Genomic DNA, 22,702 nt, shown 5'->3' on the forward strand with positions numbered 1-22,702 from the left:
TATTAATGGTATGATTTTAATTTTCACTTATTGTAGAATTATATGGGCAACATACATGCACTACATGTGTATTACTCTGTCAGCATTTTAAATCTATATACGTAATATGCCAAACAATTCGACCAAGATTAATTAATTAATTTCATGGAAATGTCAGTTTGGTCGAATTGATTAAAATACAGCAATTGGAAACCTTTGATATCGTCGGATTGTTAGGGGCATCTGCCAAAACGTCCATCTTTCCGGAAGCATTGCATTTTACTGGAAGTGTTACGCAAGATAAGCCGCAATTTTCGCCTAACACGTGTTTCAGGCATGTTTTATCCTTCTTCTGAAATCTTATTTTGCTGTGTACAATACAATGTATGTGCTAACATTACTTAACATTAAAAAAGACGACAATTATAATTTCTAATTATATATTTCCCTCACCTACGATCATTTTCATGATGCGCTTCACAAGTGGGACGAGTATTTCCCCGGAGACAGGTGTTGTAAACAAAGGCCGGTCATTTATATTTGAAACCGGTAGCTTTAGTGGACTTAAACTAGTTATGTGATCTACGTACGCCCTATTTGAATTTTAATATGACAACTGAAATCAACCGAATTGAATTTTTTTTACCAGTCTGAGATCAGTTGTTTTCAACCCGCAAGGCTTGCTCAGCGTCGAGGCATAGACGTACGTACTAGTACTTCCGAAGAAAATTCAATCACCCGTATCAAAGAATACCAACTGGTGCTCAAACGAAAATCAGTGTAACTTCAAATTACTTTTAAGTATTTTATTTAAAAAGCATGTCATATTAAAACATATTGGGAAAAGGCAAAATACGAAGCCTACCTGTGCCGATAGACATACAGTATCTTGCTGGCACTCTTCCGATTTTCTTACTTATATGCTCTCGCTGTGCACAAACCACGGTGCATATTGAAAACCCCACTGATACAACCCGAACGTAAAAAAGCATTTAATTGCCATAATTTTCACAAAACAGGTGCTTTTATAATTTGACGTGAGAATTGAGAACATGCAGAAAAGAAAGACTGGTCTTATCCGGTCTGATCTAGCATAGCGCAAACCACATGTTAATGAAGACGGTTCCATTTTGGGGGAGGGGGGGTCACAGGAATGGAGTTTTTTCGTGGATTACGCTAAATATTATCAACATTTCATGCACCTGGCACCCTGAGCTTCAGAGATAACTTGACACTAACCTCTTCACAATAGCCTATCTTCATCGTGTCAAGTTACCTCTGACCACATTCGATTGCCCGCGCCGCCCGCCAACCAAATTTAAAGCCCGCACTCAATGACTCATTGAACGATCTAGCCAATGAACGCGAACGAGTCAAAGCGCGCTTTGTTCAAATCCGGACCAATCAGAGATAAGGCTCAATATCAGGGACTTGCCGTAACCTGTGGGCAGCACGCAAAATACATCATCCCTCAGTAGATAATGATGCAGGGCCTCAAACTGCTCTGGTTTCAATTCCGATATACTCATATTTTGCAAAGAATCAAGAGATAACTTAACACATTATTTTACGTAGTCACTCGTAGAAGACGCCATGCTTTCTTTGTGTACGGTTATGCACTCGGCACTACTCGGATGTCTCCGCACTCGACAATAACTTTGTTGTTAGTATGGAGCTTGCGGAATCAGCCGAGGATTACCGATTGACGGTCAACCAATCAGCGTTTTCACCAAACTTTGGTGAAAAATTTTGAAACTTGGATTCGATTGGCTTATATAAACTAGGTCAAACTATTTTCGTCAGAGGTAACTTGACACGATGAAGATAGGCTATTGTGAAGAGGTTAGTGTCAAGTTATCTCTGAAGCTCAGGGTGGCACCTGGGGAAATAGAAAGTGACTCACAGGTAACGTAAATACCCAGTGGAACTCTCTATGAAGCTCCCATGGAGTTAAGGAAGACGTCATTTTTATTGTTGACAAATCAGTTATCCATGTAGGTGAACAGCTACACGTGTTCGTCAGATTTTGACAGCGCGTGGTATTTGGCGCCAAGAAGTCTGGGCGGTCGATCCCGCTGATCTTTCGGTCGATTGTAGTAAATGTGAGATCTTGCGGTGTTGACTTCAAGAACGTTTCCCCATCTGCATATATATTTCAATCGAACTTGAAAATAAATTGCTTATTCTTCCCAAACTTTTTTATTGCCAGCAAACGCTATTATAATACTAGTATATGGTCTTTATGAAGGTGTTTACCACGTATTCTACCCACTGTCGATACTTGGTTTCATCCATAATAGACCTTTTTTTTTTAAACCCCCCCCCCCCCCCCCAGTTACGGGCGTGATGAATCAGTCAGCGAGGGCAAGTCTGCTTAATTAGCACAATTTGTATGTCTATAAGCACTATTATTGTCATCGGGGACAAAAGAAATGACAGGTACGTCATGCTTCCAGATTAGATCTTCAATTAATTGTTTCTTCCTCATTGACGAGAGCTATTGAAAGAACAACAATTGACAAAGGGCCAAGGCATGCAGCATCTATTTCACTGGCTTGAAAATTTACCGAGTCTTGCCGACGATGTGGTCGAACAATCGGAACAAGAAAAAAATTATGTCGCATGATTTTGACGTATGGACTAAATGTTTGAGCCCAGAAAAATTAATTTTATAAAATAATTTTTGTGGTCGGATTGACTGGGCCCGTCGAAATACTTGGCACATTACCGTACAAGGCTTTGGACTCAAAGTTTTTTTTTTTTTTTTTTTTAATTAAAATGATGGCTTTGTGAAAGACCTGCAAAGTATGTAATGCTGAACATGTCTGGCTATTATCAGTTTTAATACAAAATGTGAAGATATACCATAAGTCATATGTATGTACAAAATGAGCAAAGGTAAATTATGGTCATCTTGTATTGTGGCTGTTTCCATAGCTTTATTTAGATATGCCTGTCCATTTGTCTATATTATATAGGTAAATAAACAGGTATCAGGAATATCCCCCCCCCCCCGCCCCGCACTAGTGGGCTGGATATGGTCTTAAAGTGCAATTTAAGATAACTAGTTATCTTATGCGATCTTAATCATTACAGCAGTAGTCTTAAAATGGACTGAATCTGCTTTTAAGTTCAAAAGTGGTCTAACATCTACTTAAATGGTCAAGCAGTTTCCTCCCCTCATAATGGGGGACACCTCCCCTCACAACAGAGGACACCTCTGCTCTCAATAGGAGAATGTGTAAGGGGAGACAACTAAATTGGCTGTTAGACTAGAAATGGTCTTAGACCCCATTTCCAGAGATTAGATCTCTGGGTGTTCACGCCTTACAGCTTGTAGTAGGCGGGACGTGTAATGTTACGAGCGGAGGAGCGCACACCAGACGACACGTTGTTAATAATTACTCAACTGCAGCACACAGCCGCGCTTTATTCTAATTGGATAATATTACATAATGTGCATGACGCACCACTATGTGACATCCCCCCCCTTTTAAAGGAAAAACTAATTAACATACAGTAGTAATAAAAATTAAGTTTCCGTTGTACGACGTTTTAAAAACGTCAGAAACGTTTTAATCCCTATCCTATGAATAGAAGGGGGCGGACAAACAATGGAGAGCCGTCTAATCCCTTCAAAATTCGAACGCCAAAACACAATAGTTTAGACGTAATAACACACAATACCTTAGGCGAGTGAACCCCATGACGCCTGTTTCTGTGGTCCAGCGCGAGCGGGACAATCCGCTGTGACCAGGTGTAATTAACAGCAGGATACATCAGCCAGAAGGTGCCTATTGTTTGTTGCGGCGATAAGATTATAGCTTTAAGATGCTAGAACCCATGCTAACGCGTGCCACTCCCGTGGCCACCTATCCTTTTGTTCACTAGCTTGGCACGCGCAGCAGATCATGTATTAATTAATTGTTGCAAGAAAACTGCTAGTTTAATTTAGTATCAGTTATTTTATTCAATATGAAGTGTTCTGTGGTCAAAAATTGAATTTGATATACATGTATCAGCAACGTACATCAGCATGATCAACAAATCACCCCGTCTCAAAAAGTTTAAAGATGCTCCGTACACAAATTTCCATCATCGCTTCCTGTGTAAAAATAGATAACTGTTTAGAAATAACAAAGAAAGAAACATTATTAAAACAATTTTTTCACATTACAAGCTGACGTGTTGCCTCAATTACTACATTAAGTTACATTTTATATAAAATAAGAGAGCGAATCCGTCAAAGGATAATAATAGAAAGTCTTAATAAATAAATAAATAAATAAATAAATAAATAAATAAATAAATAAACAGGCCCGCAGCCAGGGGGAGTTCGGGAGGTTCGAAAGACCCCCCTTTTGCTGAAAAAAAGTCCACTCTGGGTAAAATTTGACATAATTACATGGAGATTTTCCGGTAAAAGGTCCACTTTGTCAGAAAAGGATCCCCCCCCCCCTTTTGAAATTGCTGGCTACGGGCTTGATAAATAAATAAATTATTTAAAGAATAAAGTAAATAATAAGATGACATTAAGAATCAAATAAAAAAGATAGATAGAAATTAGATGGTATAAATCATTAAATAAAAGATAAATTATTTTAAATAATTTCATAAATAAATTTTGATTTAATAATCGCTGTGAAGTCTACCCATTATCCGGGCCACAGATAGATTTTCACTAGTTGCCAGTATAGACAGATATGTATCTGTTTATTTGATGGGACTTTTTTGCACGCGCGTTAGGGGAACGAGCATATAAACTAATTTCTTTTAAGATTAAAGTGAGTGTCCTATCATTTGAAAGCCAACAAAATATTTCATTCCACATTAGAGAAATTAGCCTCATAATTACATTTGTAAATTATAACCGGGTGTATGTAACTCTTCGCTGTTCAGTAACAGTTATAAAGGAAAGTTAGATTTTGCTTGTATAAAACACACTTTTTATTCTGATAAAAATCGACTGCGCACGAAGCATAATGATATTAGGCTTTCGATGATGATTGTGCATGAAACATCAAGTCATTTTTCCTTTTCATAATAGTGCTGGGCACCCAGGTGTTGAATCTTTTACTCGACGTGCATCTCCTAATATTGTATAGGCATGATTTCAGGTTGTTCTGGAGCGATGACGATTGCGTTCAAAATGGGTTGTTTGCAGCATAAGTGATGTGAATAAACCTAGCTTACTAATTAACTATTACCAAAGTAAAGCAGGGCTATAGGTTTATCAGCCTAAGATATATTCAATATGGGCAGTTAACTTGGACCAGTCTTGTTTCATTAACTTTGCGAATGAAAGTCTCCGTCGTTAACGTAAATTTCCTATATGATTTTACATCACTTATCTGATTTAACAATCTTATTGCTTAGGTTTTGTTTAAGGTTGCATGAGAACAGATAATGATCGCGTTTAACAATAGATTGAGGGCTATAGTAAGTCCTGCCTCTTTGGGCGATGTCTAAGACTGTTAATTCAACGTACATAAACATGTAGTGTGACCACAGTGTCAGCCATCCCCCTTGTTGCACGTTGCAAGCGATTTGTCTCATAACTATGACAAGGCGTTCTTTTTTCTCGTTGTTGTTTTAAAACGGACCACTTTGTTAAGGCTAATTGCTTAGCTCATTGCGCGTCATATGTACTTAGCTCTTTGCGCGTCATATGTAAACGCTAAGATATGAATGTTATACCGGGTAGTTGATTGTTTTGCCCGGGCGCCGCACTTATGCTTTCTTACTAGAGCGATCTAGAACAAGTCGCTAGTTTGCCCTGTTTGTAACTGTAGCAAAATATGTTCGACATGCCGTTTCTGCACAGCCAGAGACACAGTAATTGTATAAGGCATGGTTTAAGCTTGTTCGAGAGATAATAACAGTCGCGTTTAACAAAAGATAGTAAGACCCCCTCCTCTTTAACTGATGTCTTACACTGTTAATATTGACCGCACTTTCATATATTATGTAATACACTGACAGACTTTCCCCTGTTGCACGTTGGCGTTGGATTGTACTTGTGCCTCTGTCAATACACCTCATTTAGTTTAAATATTTTTACCGCATAAACCTTTGTGGTTTAGAGTTATAAGTTTAGTAGTAGGAATAGGATGGTTGGACAAAAAGCTTCTAGTCAACTGGCTTAGACCTAGGGTGTGATGCTGCTATCATCCGAGGAAACACCTACACTGAATCCTCTTCCTGAAATCCCCCTAGCTGAAACAAAAAATGCCCCTTGAACCGGTCCATTTTTACAGGGTCGAATGATTTTTGATATCATTGAGCGTCTTTAAACGAAAGCTTTTAAGTGACAAAAACAGAACCGTGTGGTGATTGTTTATTAAAGCGTAGGTTTATTCATCATGATCCATTTTGTAAACAACACATGCCTAAATTTTACTTGGATTGATCATCGTCACTGTTTGGCTACTCGCCTATAATGCGTGCTGAACGACAGACAACTTATAAATATTATCTGTGTTACTGTGTATTTGACCAAGTTAAAATAGAACGGTGTCGGTGATTTAATCCATCGAACATATTAATATTTCTTCTTTTAAAACCAGTGTTAGGTTAACATCAAGTCAATTTAAGTAAAGCTAAGTAAAGCATGTTTCTAGTTCATCCACGCTATATAAATACATGAAGGATAACAAGTCTCTGTAGCCAATTAACTTTCACAATGCCCTGTGCTTTAGAGTCCCATGTTATACAAGCAAATGAGTATGGCCTGAGAGAAATATAAATATGAGGCCGTGTATGAAGATGTTTCAAATAATAAGAATCAAGAATTTAAACATGTTAGGTACATGCACATCATTTAATAAGTCATTTCACAAAAATGGCATCTAATTTTTCAGATAAACCTCCACTTTTATCGATCTCAACGCCTTGTCTGATGTTTACATGTAGTACTCCAATATTAATTGCGAACAATATCAACAGCGACTCGAGATCGTTGCCTAGCTGTCTTTCACACTTTTACACAAACCCATGAAGGGTTAATAAAAGGATTCGCGTTGCGACATCTATCTCTTTCTTTCGAACAAGCAAATTAAGGGCTGACCCGAAGTAAGCTGGCATAACTAATTTCTCTTTGACTGTACAAGGGTATATTGTAATTACTCCACTTGGTCGCCTCCATTGTCTTGTAACAGTGACAAAGAATGTGTTTTCACACGCTAGTTTACATAACTCCTTTGCCTTGTGTCTTTATCAAGGTTATAATCAGTTTGAATAGGTTGTCTTGCCTCACTTAAAAAGGGAGTTGTTCTTCACACTGGTTTTTGCCTAACTTATGCTAACCTATTTTGTACAAATATGGTTTTAATAAATCGCCAAAATCATGACACTAGTGAACATTGTATATCAAACGTTTTGATACGATTAAATAAATGTCCAATAAGGATTACGGAATGAGTTACTATTTACCTCCCCCCACGCCCCCCCTCCCCCCCCCCCCCCCCCCAAAAAAAAAAAAAATCCTCTTTTGATTTCGAAATGAATTTGTTTTTAACGTAAAGAAGTCCAATACCCCTTTCACGACTCAGTCATTGTACAGCATGTTGTAATCGATATTTAAAAAAGTTCATAACTTGGACCGGAGTTTGATATACAGTGTACTGTAGCTACAATGGCATTCCTCAAGTTGGGTCTGCTGGGGGAGGGGGCATTTAAATGATAAACGAAGAAGTCCACCTGTAAACAGCAGCGGTTTAAATGATCGCTATCTCGGTTATTTTTCCTTTGACAGCATCATAGAAAATGTTAAGGGAGAAAGTCACACATACCCACGGCGTTGTTTTGTCTTCAGCATTTCCTCCTTCCTGCTTACTGCAATTATTATCGTCAATTAATTAAACCGAGAAAGCAATTAAATGGTGGCACATTGAATATAATCACTATGTGCATTTCGCTGAGTGTAAACACGATCTAGCGAAACATTTTATTTCAGAATAAATTTATATGTGATTTCACCTCTGTCGTTTGTGTTATTTCAAACAAAACGATTTCCTGAAAGACCAACTTTAAAATGTATGTCTATTCAGCAAAATAATGTAATTTAATACAACTATGAGTAATGTATTTAAACCGTATATGCGTATATGCCGTATATGCGATGGCCATGTGGGATTATAATTGCATACCTTGATGCAAAACAGTCTATCGTTTCTCCTACCGCGAGTCCCTTTAATTAATGTATTATATTACTCTTTACCCTTTTTATTTGACACTGTCTCTGTTTCTCTCCCCTTTTCCTTTCTCTTGTAAGAAGGAGGGCAAATAATTAAGCATTCAAAATATGCATCACCAATCTTCAGAAAAGAATGAGTGAATGAACCATTGGGCTGGCCCACAACGTCCGACACAGCAGAATAAATTAAATAACAGCTTTCACAGATTTAACTGCAGTTAGCTGTATAGCGTCACTATATACATAATCCGCTGCACGCGCGAAGCTGTTGAACAAAAGGATAGTTCTCTATGGAAGACATTTTGTTTACATAAGTACTCTAAGGGGGCGTGCCTAACCAGGCGACAAGAGGATTAGGCTAGTCACTATATTCCGTCAAATTCGTTTAGCGACCCTATCATTATCACACTCCCTCTATTGTATTTTCTGACGTTATAATTGTATCTAATCTTCTTACGTTAGATGGAATAAATGCACACATACATAATCTTATGACTGTACAGACAATCACTTAACAATTACTTATATGTTTAGCTACAAAATGTGATACACATGCTTGTCTTAAACATTGTATTACTACCATAGTTAAAGTAATAAAATACAAATAAAGAGTAAAAGTTCTGTTATGATTGTCTTTGATCAGCAAAATGCATTTTATAATAAGTGCAGTAACATTAAACACAACATGTCTCTAAACAGTCAATGTTGATCTTCCTGAGTGCATAAAGTCAATGCAGTACTTTTCAACAGTGTTTTCTTACAAACACATTTAAATGGGTTACAGGCACTGTGTACAATCAACAAGTGTTTTTTTTTTTTTAAATAACAACAAATAAACATGCAGTCACTTCATTTCATAATCTGCTTGCCACCTAGGCGGATGTCTCTCCCGAGTACTACGCCTACACATTTGTGGCTGAGCAATTTGTTTTCCAGTTTCATTGTTCTGGTGCACTGTTTTACTCATGCTAGTATCTGATGGTTCAGTGTCCATAACATGCGACTCGGGCACCGTGTCAGGAGACTTGTTTATCATGCGTTGGTTTCTACGATATGAATGTCCATCCGAAGTAGTCACCTCATATGACCTCGGTGTGTTATGAATATCCGTCACTCTGGCATGTTCCCAATTTTGTCCTAAATTCACACGAACACTATCACCCACATTAAATGACTGATGATATTTAGCACTTCAATCATAATAGAATTTCTGCTTTTGCTGACGCTTGCGCAGCTTTGACTGTGCATCATTTACCACCTTTGGTCGCAGCAAATTATTTGTAGTAGGCAATTTATCTTTTAACCCTTACTCATTAACAATTGAGCTGGTGATGAACCTATACCAGCTAAAGGTGTATTTCTGTATTCTAACAAAGCTATGTGAGGATCTTTACCCTCTGCTTGTGCTTTCTTAAGCATTCCTTTAATTGACTGCACAAATCGCTCACTTTGACCATTAGACTGAGCATAAGTGGGACTAGTATAAACACAAGTAAATCCCCACTCTTTCGCAAACTGCTTAAAAGTAGCACTATTGTAAGGCATATTATCACTAACTAAGGTATCTGGAATACCATGCCTTGAAAACACTGGTTTCATTGCTGCAATAACACCAGCTGCTGTTTTGTTTTGCAGCTTGACAACTTCAGGAAACTTTGAATAATAATCAACTATCAACAAGTAATCATGACCTGCAAACTCAAATATATCTGAACCCAGCTTTGACCATGGACGAGTTGGCAAAGAATGTGGAATCATTGGTTCCTTGGGATTCTGACGCGCATATGTGGCACATACTGGGCAATCAGCAATCTTGGTCTCTATGTCCTTGTTGATATTAGGCCAATACATAATTTCAGAGGCTCGTGCTTTGCACTTTTCACTGCCGGCATGTCCTTCATGAAGTGTAACAAGCATTTCTTGTCTCATGGCAACAGGAATTATAAGTCGCTCTCCAGCATATATCAGTCCTTCCTCCACATGCATTTGTCCTCTTAAACTCCAATAGACCTGAATTTCTGGTGCTAGGGAAGACTTATGCTGAGGCCAACCATTCACAATATGGTTACGGACCAGCTGGAGGCTACGGTCACTCTGAGTAGCATCTCGAAGTTCCTGAATCCTGTGCGTGGATGCTGGCAAATACTGGGTAACAGTATGAATCCTGTACTGTCCCTCTTCTAACTGAGAATCTATGCTCTCCTTAGATGTGTCATCAACATATGCACGTGACAGCGTGTCTGCAATGTACAACTTTGAACCTGGTACATATGTCACACATAGATTGTATTTCATCAATTTTAACAACATCATTTGCATTCTAGGAGACACCTGGTGTAATGGTTTCCTTATAATTGCCTCTAGAGGTTTGTGATCACTCTCCACCATAACCTCATTGCCATAAATATAATGGTGAAACTTTGTTGCTGCATACAAAATAGCTAAAAGTTCCTTCTCGATCTGTGCATATCTCGTCTCAGTATCAGTTAATGCACGCGAGGCATAAGCAATAGGTTGACCATCTTGTAACAGACATGCACCTAATCCTGTAGATGACGCGTCTGCTTGTATTGTCACTGGCTTGGCTGGCTCAAACAACTTCAGCACTGGTTCTTCTGAGAGTACATCCTTTATTTGTTGCATGGCAGCTTTCTGCTCTGGTCCCCAAATCCAAGGTACTCCAGCTTTCAACAAATTGCTGATTGGACTCATGGTAGCAGACTTATTTGGAATAAAAGGTGATAGGAAATTCAACATTCCTGTTAAACGCTTCACTCCCTCAGTATCAGTTGGGTCTGGCATTTCCAGAATTGAGCGAATCTTCTCCGGGTCTGGTCGTATTCCTTGCGCTCCAACAATCATCCCAAAATATGATACACTGCTTTGTTTCAATTGGGTTTTCTTGGCATTAAAGCGAACATTGTTCTCCATGGCACGTTTGACCACTTCCCCCAGGATTCGATCGTGTTCCTCAACTGTCTCTGTTGCTATTAGAATGTCATCTGCTATAGCGTATGTATTTCTAATGTCACCAAAGACACGGTAAACATTTTTCTGCAAAATATCTGCAGCACTCGAAATTCCAAATGGCATTCGTCTAAATTTATAACGTCCAAAAGGTGTGGAAAAAGTAGTAAGTTCTGAACTGGAGTCATCTAATTCCACTTGGTAGTAGGAATCCTTGAGATCGATGATAGTGAAGACTTTACTTCCTCCTATCTGCGCTGCTACTGATTCGAATGTTGGCATATTGAAATGTTCTCTTCTTATCTCTTTGTTGAGATGTTGGGGGTTGAGGCACAACCTTATGGAACCGTCTTTTTTCTCTGTTATGACAATATTGCTAATAAAATCTGTGGGGTGATCCACCTTCTCAATAACTCCTTGTCTCTCCATTTCTTCAAGTTTATTTCTCAATGGGGCCATCAACTTCTGTGGAACCCTGTGTGTAGGAGCAATGTGACCCTTGGCACCCTGCTTCAATGAGATGTGATACTGCCCAGGGAACTTTCCCAGGCCTGTGAATGCACTTTTATAAGATCCCTTTTCTATTGAATCTTTTGTAATTGAAGCAGTTACTGAATCAAGATTCCTTTGTTTCTCCACTGAAACAAGACCTAGAGCAATGCAAGCTTGCAGTCCCAGTACTGGCACTGTTTTTTGTTTTGTAACAAACACTTCTCCAATGGTTTTACGTCCATTTGACATGCTCATATCTATTTTTGCTCTGCCAATGTGCTCTACCACTGCACCACCAAACGCTTTAAGTATGGTATGAGATTGTTCTAGTTTGGGTCTACCTGCTATCTTTCTCCATATTTTCTGGGGTATGGAGCTGGTTTCTGCACCTGTGTCTATCTTCATTCTAATATGAGAGTCAGCTACCTTTACATTTTCAAACCATGCACGCTGATCTTCATTCCTGGACACACTGCCTATACTCAGCTCTATTGTTCCCATAAAACACTCATCACTGTGTTGAACTGCACTGTTATCATCATTACTTAGTTCATGGACATTTACAGTAGCTCTACAACAACTTTTGAAGTGGTTGTTACCTTTACACCTGTAACATGTCCGTCCCCACGCAGGGCAGTCTGTGTGCTGATTTGGACCATGGATTCTCTTACAACGTGTGCATAACTTGGTGTGTCGATTATCTTTCTTCTGAGAAAACTTCGTTGAGGGTTGTCTCTTACCCTTCTGTATCGTGGATACACTGGAAGTTGCAGCTGCGGCACCACGTGCGAGCCCAGACATAGAGTCAACTTCCTGCTTAGTGATCTCCGCCGCCCGGCAAATGTCTATAGTTTTCTCGAGGTCCAAATTTTTCTCCCGTAAGAGCCTTTCCTGCAGCCTTTTGTCCTGTGTAAACACTATTTTGTCCCTTACCATGTTGTCGGTCTCAGCAAAATCACACTTTGCCGCAATGGCCTTGACCTTTACCAGGTAATCGTCAAAAGGCATAGAGTCTCGCTTTAAGTTCCAAAAGCTGAATCTATTAAAAACGATCCTCTTCTCACCGCACAGTTCAGTGTCAAATTTATCTAAGACTGTCTCGTAACTCTCTTTATCACCTGCTTCGTTCCAGTTAAACTGGTTGAAACGTTTTACTCCCTCCGGTCCCATGCACGTGAGTAGCATGGCGATTTTTGTGGCGTCTGTTTTCTCCACTGCTTCTTTGGCTACCAGAAAAAGTTGGAACATTTGTTTCCATTCCCTCCAATTCTAGCTAACATCGCCATCAAAAGAAAACTTTGGTGGGGGCTTGAAGTCATTCATCCCGATCCTGACACCATGTAATGTTACGAGCGGAGGAGCGCACACCAGACGACACGTTGTTAATAATTACTCAACTGCAGCACACAGCCGCGCTTTATTCTAATTGGATAATATTACATAATGTGCATGACGCACCACTATGTGACAGGACGGACATTAAAGCCGGATTATCTGACAGTAATCTAGTGAGACTCCCCGTGGGGATAGATCGATCTAAAAGCTCTGGGAATACAGCCTTACTCGTGGTTTAAGTTCATGTAAGACAATCTGTGATCTTAAATTGCACTTTAAGATCAAATCAAGCCCACTAGTGCCGGACAATGCCCCCCAGGACAATCCCCCACTCCCCAAGAATATACATTTATATACAAATATAGAGGAAGAGTAAAACATTCAATTTTTATGTACAGACACAGATGTGTCCGTACATATTGCCATCACCTGCGTCTGTCATTGCCGTCGCCAATGCCGATGCTGTCGCCGGCGCCGTGCACTTTCCTTGTAAAACTTTTTGGCTTTATATTTACAGAGCTGATGAATATTCATAAAACGCAGGTCAAGTTCGAAAATCAGCATGATCGGGCCATTATTGTAGAAGTTTTTTCACTTTTCAGCATATATGCAACCTTGTAAACACATTTTAAGGAAAACCACTAGGCCTGTTGTCATGAAACTCACAGGAGTAATCAATCTTACTAAAACGCAGGTCAAGTTCGAAAATCAGCATGATCAGGCCACTATTTTAGTAGTTATGCGTTTTTTTCATTGTTCAGCATATATGCAACACTGTAAACACAATATAAGAAAAACAGAAAGCCCAATTGTCATTAAACTCACAGGAATGGTCAGTCTTACTAAAACGCAGGTTGAGTTCAAAAATCAGCATAATCGGGGCATTATTTTAGAAGTTATGCTGTTTTTTCACATTTCCTCAGATTTCCTCAGATTTAATTCTTAGGAATGTTAATAGCCTTATTATTTAAGTAATAAGATACGTAAAAGTGTTTGTTTGACATTTCCTGCATCTTTACAACATTGTTAGTTGATTATGTAAAAATGATGGTAAACTTGTTATCATGTATTGTGTAATCAAGTGTCAAAAACGGAAATAAACTCATATCATTGCAGTTTGTCAGATTCAATCATCCACTATGTTCAGAATCTCAGAATGGAGGAAATTGGACATTTAACACTGTTCTATTGATACATTTTCTCATCTCATCAATTTTCTTAGTTGGTCATAAAAAATGGCAGTAAAATGTTTATTTTGTTTTATGTTAAAAAAGTGTTAAAAACGGAAATAAACCCATTTCAGAACAGTGCTGTCTTGTTTACATTTTGGCATTTTCAAGATGTGACTTTGAAGTTCCATGGGCCTGAAGACCTTTGCTAGTCACATTTTCTGAATATCTGTGATACTAATATTTTATAATTAAAAATTATGCTGTTAAACATTATGTAATATTGCAACAAAATTTGAAGAAACCCCTATTTCGGGCACTGCTCCGATGATGACCATTTAAGGAAAATCATGTCACTTACTGTTCTCAAACTTACAGGAAAGAAACATGGGACTAAAATACAGCTTCAGTAGGCAATGCAGTCTGTTTGGTAACTTTTTCTGGCAGTTAAACAGTTTTTTGTGAAAATTTAATTTTTCACATGTTGGCATTTTTAAGGTGTGACTTTGAAGTTCCATGATTGTGAAGACCTTTGCTTGTCATGTTTTCTGAATGTCCATGTTACTAATATTTTATTAATAACATTTGATGGTCATTATGCTGTTAAACATTATGTAATGTTACATCAAAATTTGAAAAAAAAACCCTATTTTGGGCACTGCTCCTATGATGACCATTTAAGGGAAATCATGTCACGTACTGTTCTCAAACTTACAGGAAAGAAACATGGGTCTCACATACAGCTTCAGTAGGCAATGCAGTCTGTTTGGTAAATTTTTCTGGCAATTTAACATTTTTTTGTGAAAATTTAATTTTTCACTTCTTGGCATTTTCAAGGTGTGACTTAGAACCTCCACGGGCTTGAAGACCCATGCTAGTCACATTTTCTGAAAATCCATGACACATATATTTTATTATTAAAATTGATGTATTATGCTGTTAAGCATTATGTAATGTTGCATCAAAATAGAAGAAAACACAATTTTTGGTGCTTCTGCCATGATGACCATTATGGGAAAACCGTGTTACTTATGATTGTCAAATTTTCAAAAAAGAAACACAGGAATAAAATGCAGCCCGAGTTGGAAAAGCAGTCTAATTGGCTTCTTTTTCTGGAAGTTATACATTTTAGTGAAATATTCATTATCTTTTTGGCATATTCATTGTGGGACTCGGAGCTCCCATGGACATGGATGGTAATCAAATTTTCTACATGTTCATGCTATTTATAGTCAATAATCAAAAATTGGTGATAATTATTCTGTAATTTATTAAGTAATGTTACATCAAAATTGACAACAATCTTTTTGCACTGCTACTGCAAACATTATGAAAAGAAAACTGTGTAACTTATTATTATTTTTAACTTACAAGTATGATTTTTAGGATTGGCATGCAGTTCAAATTAGAAAGCCAGGTCAATTGGGTTATCATTTATTATTGAATTTTATGCAATTTTGTGTGAAATTTCATTTTTCTCATTCTGGCACTTTCTAAGTATAAACTTGAACTCTGATGGGCCTGAAGCCTTATGCTTTTACTTTCGTTGATGTTACCTGTTGTGCAAAATTAAAATTTGATGTTGACTGTGCAGTTAAACATAATGTATTATTGCATCAGAATTGGTAGTCTCCTATTTTGTGCTTTTCTTAAGTTGTGACTTATGGGCCTGAAAGACCTTTGAGAGGGTCAGTCTGTAAATTTCCCTTGGGTATCACTTAGCTAATTTCAGTGTTATAAAGTAATTTGCCTAATTAAACGGCCATTAAATGAGATTACATAAAGCACACTTGTTGATATTTCCCTGTAAACTCCCATAGGTTAAGCTCTCTGCTAGATTAATAATAAGGAAGCAGTGATAATTATGCAGGTGAATTTTGTTTAATATTGCAAATAAGTTTTTAAGATATATATATATATATATATATATCAAACTCAAAGATTAAAAGTTTGAATAGCAGCTTCATTGGAATTATATTTACCTCTGCCAAGGAGGTTATATTTTCACCCCTGTTTGTCATCAACATAAGTTATGGACCGATTTTGCTGAAATTTTCAGGAACTGTCAGAAGTGGGCCAAAGAGGACAATAATCAATAATAATCAACAATTGCTACCTTGGCAGAGGTCTGCACTCTCGGAGTGCTTTTCTAGTTTTGTTATGTTTTCCTTTATAATTTTTTCTCAAACGCTTGCATTTGTGACTTTTAACTCTCATCCGCCTGAGCCTCTGACATTTCTGTATTTCCACATAAGCAGTTGTATTGTTTTTTATGTCTTTAAACATTGTTACTTATGTAATATTATTTTATGCACTGTCATCATTTTTCAAATATTGAGACTTTCATCATGTGAATTTAAACTCATGGTCCTGAAACTGTAATCTTATTGAAAGGGTAGATTGATACCATCTTCTGGGTCTTCCGGAAGACAGTCAGGTTATTAAGTTTATATTGCCTGGTATCTATTTTTTCTTCTGTTGGAAGACCATCAAAATGGAGGATGGATCAAAATAGATACTTTGGAATACTGTCAGAAAATATCTCTGGGTCCACTCATGTTATTGACCATTTTACCTGTTGTGCATGATTAAAATTTAGTGTTGACTGACAGTGCTATTATAAGCATTATTTATTATTGCATCAAAATTGACAAAATGACCTATTTTGCATCTTTATTTTCTGTTTTTTGTCTGTACATTTGACAGCTTTGCTGCCTTGTTTTCATATATTTAACAAATATTTTTTAGTGTTATCATGCAACTCGTTTGTTTAATGATGAAGTAGTATTATCACACTAGAAATATTAATAAATTGGATGATATGTTTAAACTTAACACTAGTATTTACTCTATTTTTGTATATAAATATATATTTCTTTGGGGGGTTATCTTGGCATCAAATAAACATTTCAAGTGTCAGAATTTGTCTCCAAATGAGAAAATGATTTAAAAAATGTGATTCTGCACTTAAACCACAAATATGATAGGTGTATTGCATGTAAGTAGGTGGTTGAAACCAGAACTTACTTTTTGAAGTGTCAGTAGTTTCCTAAAATAGCATACACTGTACATTCCATAAGACTGTAGTACACCTGTCATTGAACCTTTCAACCCACCAAACAGAATGATGTTAATTTTAAATAATGGCTTGCGATTGCACCTTGAGCTTCAGATCAGATTCAGCTTCTGGTATGGTATATGATATAATAAGTATATCCTGACCCTCATTTATTTTTATTATAACTCTTTTTTGCCAATTAATAAAGGTTGCACAAGGCCATTGGATTGCATAGATGTTGGAAGTTGTATATGGGGGAATGATTTACTGATTATATAAATCAACTTCTTAGTGGTAGCTTTAGATGGTTTTATTTACCTGAAATCACAACTGAACTGTTCATGAATTTCTCATGGTTCAATTTTGTGGGTGTTACAAACCAGTGTAGCTATGACACTTTATTAGACCCCTATTTGGTACTGTAAAGTATGAGAGTTCAAGCAGACTATAACCCCATTAACAGCAATAAAATTTGCCTGCCAGAATCTGAAACTCAGGTAGCAACATTTGAACATTTTATAACTTACTAGGATGTAATATACAGACTTGACATTTTATATGGAATATTTTTTCCACATCATTTTTCATCAGTTTTTTTTTCTTTTTTTTTTTTTTTTTTTTGCTGACTGATAACTTAAAATAAGGATTAAAATAATGATCTCTCTGATGTTATTGTGACATCAGGTCATACCAGTGAAGCAAACAAAAATACATTCTTTATTCTAAGTCATTAAACGAGCATTAAAAATTATACTTTGGATCTCCATATTTTCCAAATTATCGTGTGTAAAAGAGTAACATACCTCACAAAGGACCCTCATGTCAGTGTCTAGTCACAGAAAAGTTCACTGTTACGCTTGGCCTCATCTGGTTGCTACCAGGACTCTTAAGCAGAAAAGCATTCCTTGGGATAGGTTTTTAGAGTTTAATCTGGAATAACATTCCAGGCATTGGTCAAAACTTGTCTAGTTTGGTTCAGTTATTTTGTGGGACATGTAGACCATTGATTAGGCGAGTATTGATCTACCCACATATTGCCTAGTACTAGTATGTGGTTCAAATATGGCAATTTTGATGGCCTTAGTAGCTGCTCATTCACTTGGTTGATCAAAGTTATCTGCTATTAAAAGTGCTCTGTGTGAACCAGCAATCTCATTGTGCCATGATAAATTGTTCGAAAGGTGCCTTTTATCAAATGATAGCAAATTAGTTTCCATATTATTCCTTTATTTGATGTTCATATTTTCAGATGACTGTCATTGTTTTTTTGGCACCAATGTGAAATCCACTCCAAATGCTGATGCTTTTAATGACCCTTAGGCTAATCACTTAGATACGGCACATGCTTCATTGTAGGCTTCATTAAGATGTCTGTAAACTCTGTTTTGACTAGATGGAATCTGACTTCAATAAAGAAAGCCGTGCAGTTTCAGTGTTCTACCCAGAAACGGTGATGGCCCCCAATTCATACGAGAAACAGCCAATGATGTTTTGCTATTTACAGTGGCTTCCTCAAATGTTATCTAAAACCAGTTTGATGTCTGCTTAGGGCCTTGAAAAATGCATTCTGATGGCGATTTGCCTCATTCTGAACAAAATTGGCTGTTTTTATTTAGTTGCAGCAGCATACCTGGAAGGACAGTGAGCCCTGGGTGTGACCATTGGGTGTGACCTCTGTGTAGGTACATCAGTCTGGGCATAGCTCTATAAAACTGTGCTGACCATTCCTTGTTACACAGTAATCTGCTTGGCAATGTCTGCATATGTCTTTTTTGAGCCATTCTGGCACAAATTAACAATTTTATAAAACACTGCTTAACTCATTTTGAGCACTGCAAAACCAACCACTTGCATGTGAAATATCAAATTCTTATATTCAGTAGTAGCCTACATATGGATACTTTTTTGAGAGAACCATGCCTCGCCAAAGCCAAACTTTACCAGCCCAAAGGTGCACCAGCCAATTAAATCACTGCACAATACATAATGCAGCAGTGCAGCAGACATGGTAGTCAGTTAATTGATAGTGACCCACCTGACTACACACTTATCCATTCATATTATATCTTATATAAGATCTGAGTTGTTTTTTTTATGAAGAACACATTTTACCTAGGCATACCTTGAAACTGAAATATTCCATATTAAATGTCAAGTCTAAATATATATTAAAGAAAGACGCACTTTGAATAAATTTGGTATTATATTTAAAGTTAACATCAATGTTTTGTAGGTGGAGGATGCCAACGAGTATAAGTGTTCTACTTATTCATCCAACATGGATCCAGAGTCCTTCATCACTTTGGAAAATGAATGTTTGAAGATAGTTATTACAGCTCATTTTACCTTACAGATGTGTTTGATCAATTTCATGCCTTGTAGTTTTATGTAAATATTTGGTTTTATGTTAGACCCACAAATTATTCCTGAATTTAGAGTGAGAAACGTAGATATTTGATTCTTAGATTGTTACATACAGGGAAGGCAATGCATTGGAACTTTAGATATTATATATTGAGAGATGTTGCAGGAGGACTGCAAATGTCCTCTTTACTTCTTATCTAATGTTGACTTAATTTGCATAACACAAAATTTGTCGGTGCTACAAAAGAAACCAAGATACTTTTTGTAATGTTGCATACTTTTATATTTAATGGGACTAAGCTTGAAAAAAGCAAGTGGAACATACAAGGTATTGAAGTGTGGTATATTATTCCAAGTCAGAAAGTAAAAAAGTTTTATGGCCTTTGAAGTGACTTGAGGAGCCATCTTCAAAAATAATTCAAGGTATGCAGTCAGATTATCACGTTTCCTTCCTAGTAGAAATTTTTTGAAATTGCTTAAAGACAAATTAATTTGGTTGAAACAAATGGGTTGCTGTAGTATGGTGAATTAATACATGATGGCTATACTCTTCATACATAGTGTACATGTTACTGCAGATATATAAATTGCATTATAGCTGTATTCTAATTTGAAATTATATTAACTCATGGTTAGGCATGTTAAATTTTAGTAGAAATAGTTTGTCCATATTTTGTGTTTGATCACACCATATGTAGTGTTGATTTTTATGAATTGTGAGTCAAAAATTTGCCAAATTGGGGGAAAAGAGTTGAAAATTAGTGTCAGTTAAATATATGGGTCATACTTTTGAGGACAAAGTAATCGACTTAGATGGTTATTTTACGTACAGGTACTATATTTTTCATTAGTTATATAATTTTATAAAACAATACTTGAAGGTGCTCTTTTTATCAATACATTTGATTGCTTTGCTATTTTCTTTAAGTCTAACACATTTTCAATTGCCTAATTTCTTTGACTCAGTTCAGCTTGCTTTGTGATCTTAACAGTAATACTAATTTTGATACGTTTTACCTGCTTTCATACTAAAAACTTACACTTTTACAATTGTATGGTTTATATTCTGTATGTCTGCCTTTGTGATTTAATCATCTGACCCTCTTTGTTTTTTATAAAATTATGGGTGTCATAGGATTAACAAAGTGATTTATTGTTTGTTTTAAAATGCATTAGAAAGATTAGAGAAGGTGCTAAAAGCTGCCACTTGCCTGTTTGTTTGTAAGATTTTCTGATATTCTATGTGTAAATTACCTTTTTTTCTTTCTGTGCTATAAGTTCAGGGTGAAAATAAAGAGATGCGTTTTGAACAATGTCATTATTAATAGCTAAAGCCAATGTCTGCAGTAACTTTCATCATACTGATCACATAGTTATTAAAATAGTTGCATCTGTGACTTTAGAATAATTGCTACTCTGTTGGCATATCTGTGCTTTAAACACTTAAATTAACATCAAGTAATTTAGAAATTGTTTTGAAGGTATTAAACTAAATTTCAAATTGTCATATTTTGTATTAGGTATATCGTTGTAGGGATTTAATATGTTGTTTTTCTTTTTAAATGCTGTATTTATAAAATTGAATAAAGCATTGCTAGCTAGAAAATACACTAAAATCTCACCTAGGTAGATAACCACCAATCTGCTTGGGTTAGGATGGTCAACTGTGGCATATGTATTGCTTTAATTTATAGATATATCACATAAATGTCTCATAAAATGAAGTAAACTAGCATAGTTATCTGCTAAGATAATTATGTCTTGATAGAAGCAGGTGTGTACTTTTTTTTACAATTTTTTCCTAATGAATGATTTAGTTTTGGTCACTCTTTATCAATACACAAATTTAACCCATGTTGCAAATCATTTTATTCCATGTTACTTCATATTTTCGATGTCATGTAGCATATGTTAAAATGATCGAATAAAATGATTTTGTAATATTTTTAATTGTACTTCCAAATATATTTCCATTATCTTAGGTGGAAATGGCTGCAGTGAAATCCATCATTATGAAAACACTGTTTCGCCTGATACAGAAAAGTAAGTGGGGGCGGCAAACTTATTTTGAATACTTTATTTATTTATTTATTTATTTATTTATTATTATTATTTTTATTTTATTTTATTTTATTTTTTTTATTTTTTATTTTTTTTTGACAATCAAATTTTAATCCTGTTTGAATTATAGTCAATGTGTATTGACATTTCTGTATTTTAAATTCCCCTATTGCCAAAAATATGAAGAAAATTGCTCTTATAAACATTTTTCACAGTTCATTGCTGGTTGCTTTATCTAGATATATAAAGATAACTATAACATTATATTTGTCAGCTTCATTTGTTTAAAGCATATATTTCATTGTCGAGCTTGCACTCCCTCTGTTTTCCCCTTGTATAGGTAAGGGAAGTGTGGCACGTGCTTTAAAATGTGTTATAAAAGCTTAGGAAGCTTCATTGTTTTATATACAGGCGCAAAAAGAAAAAGAAGAAGAAGAAAGAACTAAAACCAGAAGTTCAGAGGGTAGCTGTCCCAAGGAAGCTTCCACCTTTACCAAAGTGATTTTTGCATACAAAGGATTATGTGACTATTGCATCTTTAAAATCAACCATAACTTTTATGACAGCATTGCAATAACAGTTATATTGCTGAGGTAAACAGACAATCAAATATGACTTTTCCAAATATAGATGGGGGTTCCCTCATTTGTAATGAGAATATACAATAGCTGTCTTTTGGGATAACAAAGGAATGTCACCAAGGAGATCAGTGAATAACATACAAGAATAACTTTGTTTACCTGAATTTCACAGAATAAAACAAATTTATTCGGTGTAATGCCAAGTATGTTATGGAAGATAGTAATGTCCTATTCAAAATACTGTTACTGTTTGCACTCTTCATCGCTTTGTTTCAGTGAACAGCTAAAGCTATTTTATTTATTCATTTATTATTTGCGAAACAGGGCCCAGTATGGCTAATATATATATATATATATATATATATATATATATATATATATATATATATATATATATATATATATATAAAATAGCTTTAGCTGTTCACTGATATATATATATATATATATATATATATATATATATATATATATATATATATATATATATATATATATATAT

The 22,702-nt window shown here is 36.1% G+C and overlaps 1 protein-coding gene across 5 annotated transcripts in view; it reads left to right on the forward strand.

The window, feature by feature from the left end:
• The window catches only part of LOC147760887 (uncharacterized), a 67,070-nt gene extending 44,734 nt beyond the window's left edge, over positions 1-22,336 (forward strand). For 2 of the 5 annotated variants that reach the window (XM_087018225.1, XM_087018228.1), the window contains 2 exons: positions 21,541-21,601; positions 22,031-22,335. In XM_087018225.1, the coding sequence (XP_086874351.1) occupies positions 21,541-21,601; positions 22,031-22,121 (152 nt within the window). In that variant the 3' untranslated portion in view covers positions 22,122-22,335. Of the gene's footprint in view, positions 1-19,427; positions 20,669-21,540; positions 21,602-22,030 lie in introns of those variants that run through there. The other 3 variants (XM_087018224.1, XM_087018229.1, XM_087018227.1) reach the window with 3 other exon arrangements.
• The last annotated feature ends 366 nt before the right edge of the window (positions 22,337-22,702 follow it).

The sequence above is a fragment of the Lingula anatina genome, chromosome 7 (genome assembly GCF_051362555.1).
Source record: "Lingula anatina isolate TDL-2025a chromosome 7, LinAna3.0, whole genome shotgun sequence".
Lineage (NCBI taxonomy): Eukaryota > Metazoa > Brachiopoda > Lingulata > Lingulida > Lingulidae > Lingula > Lingula anatina.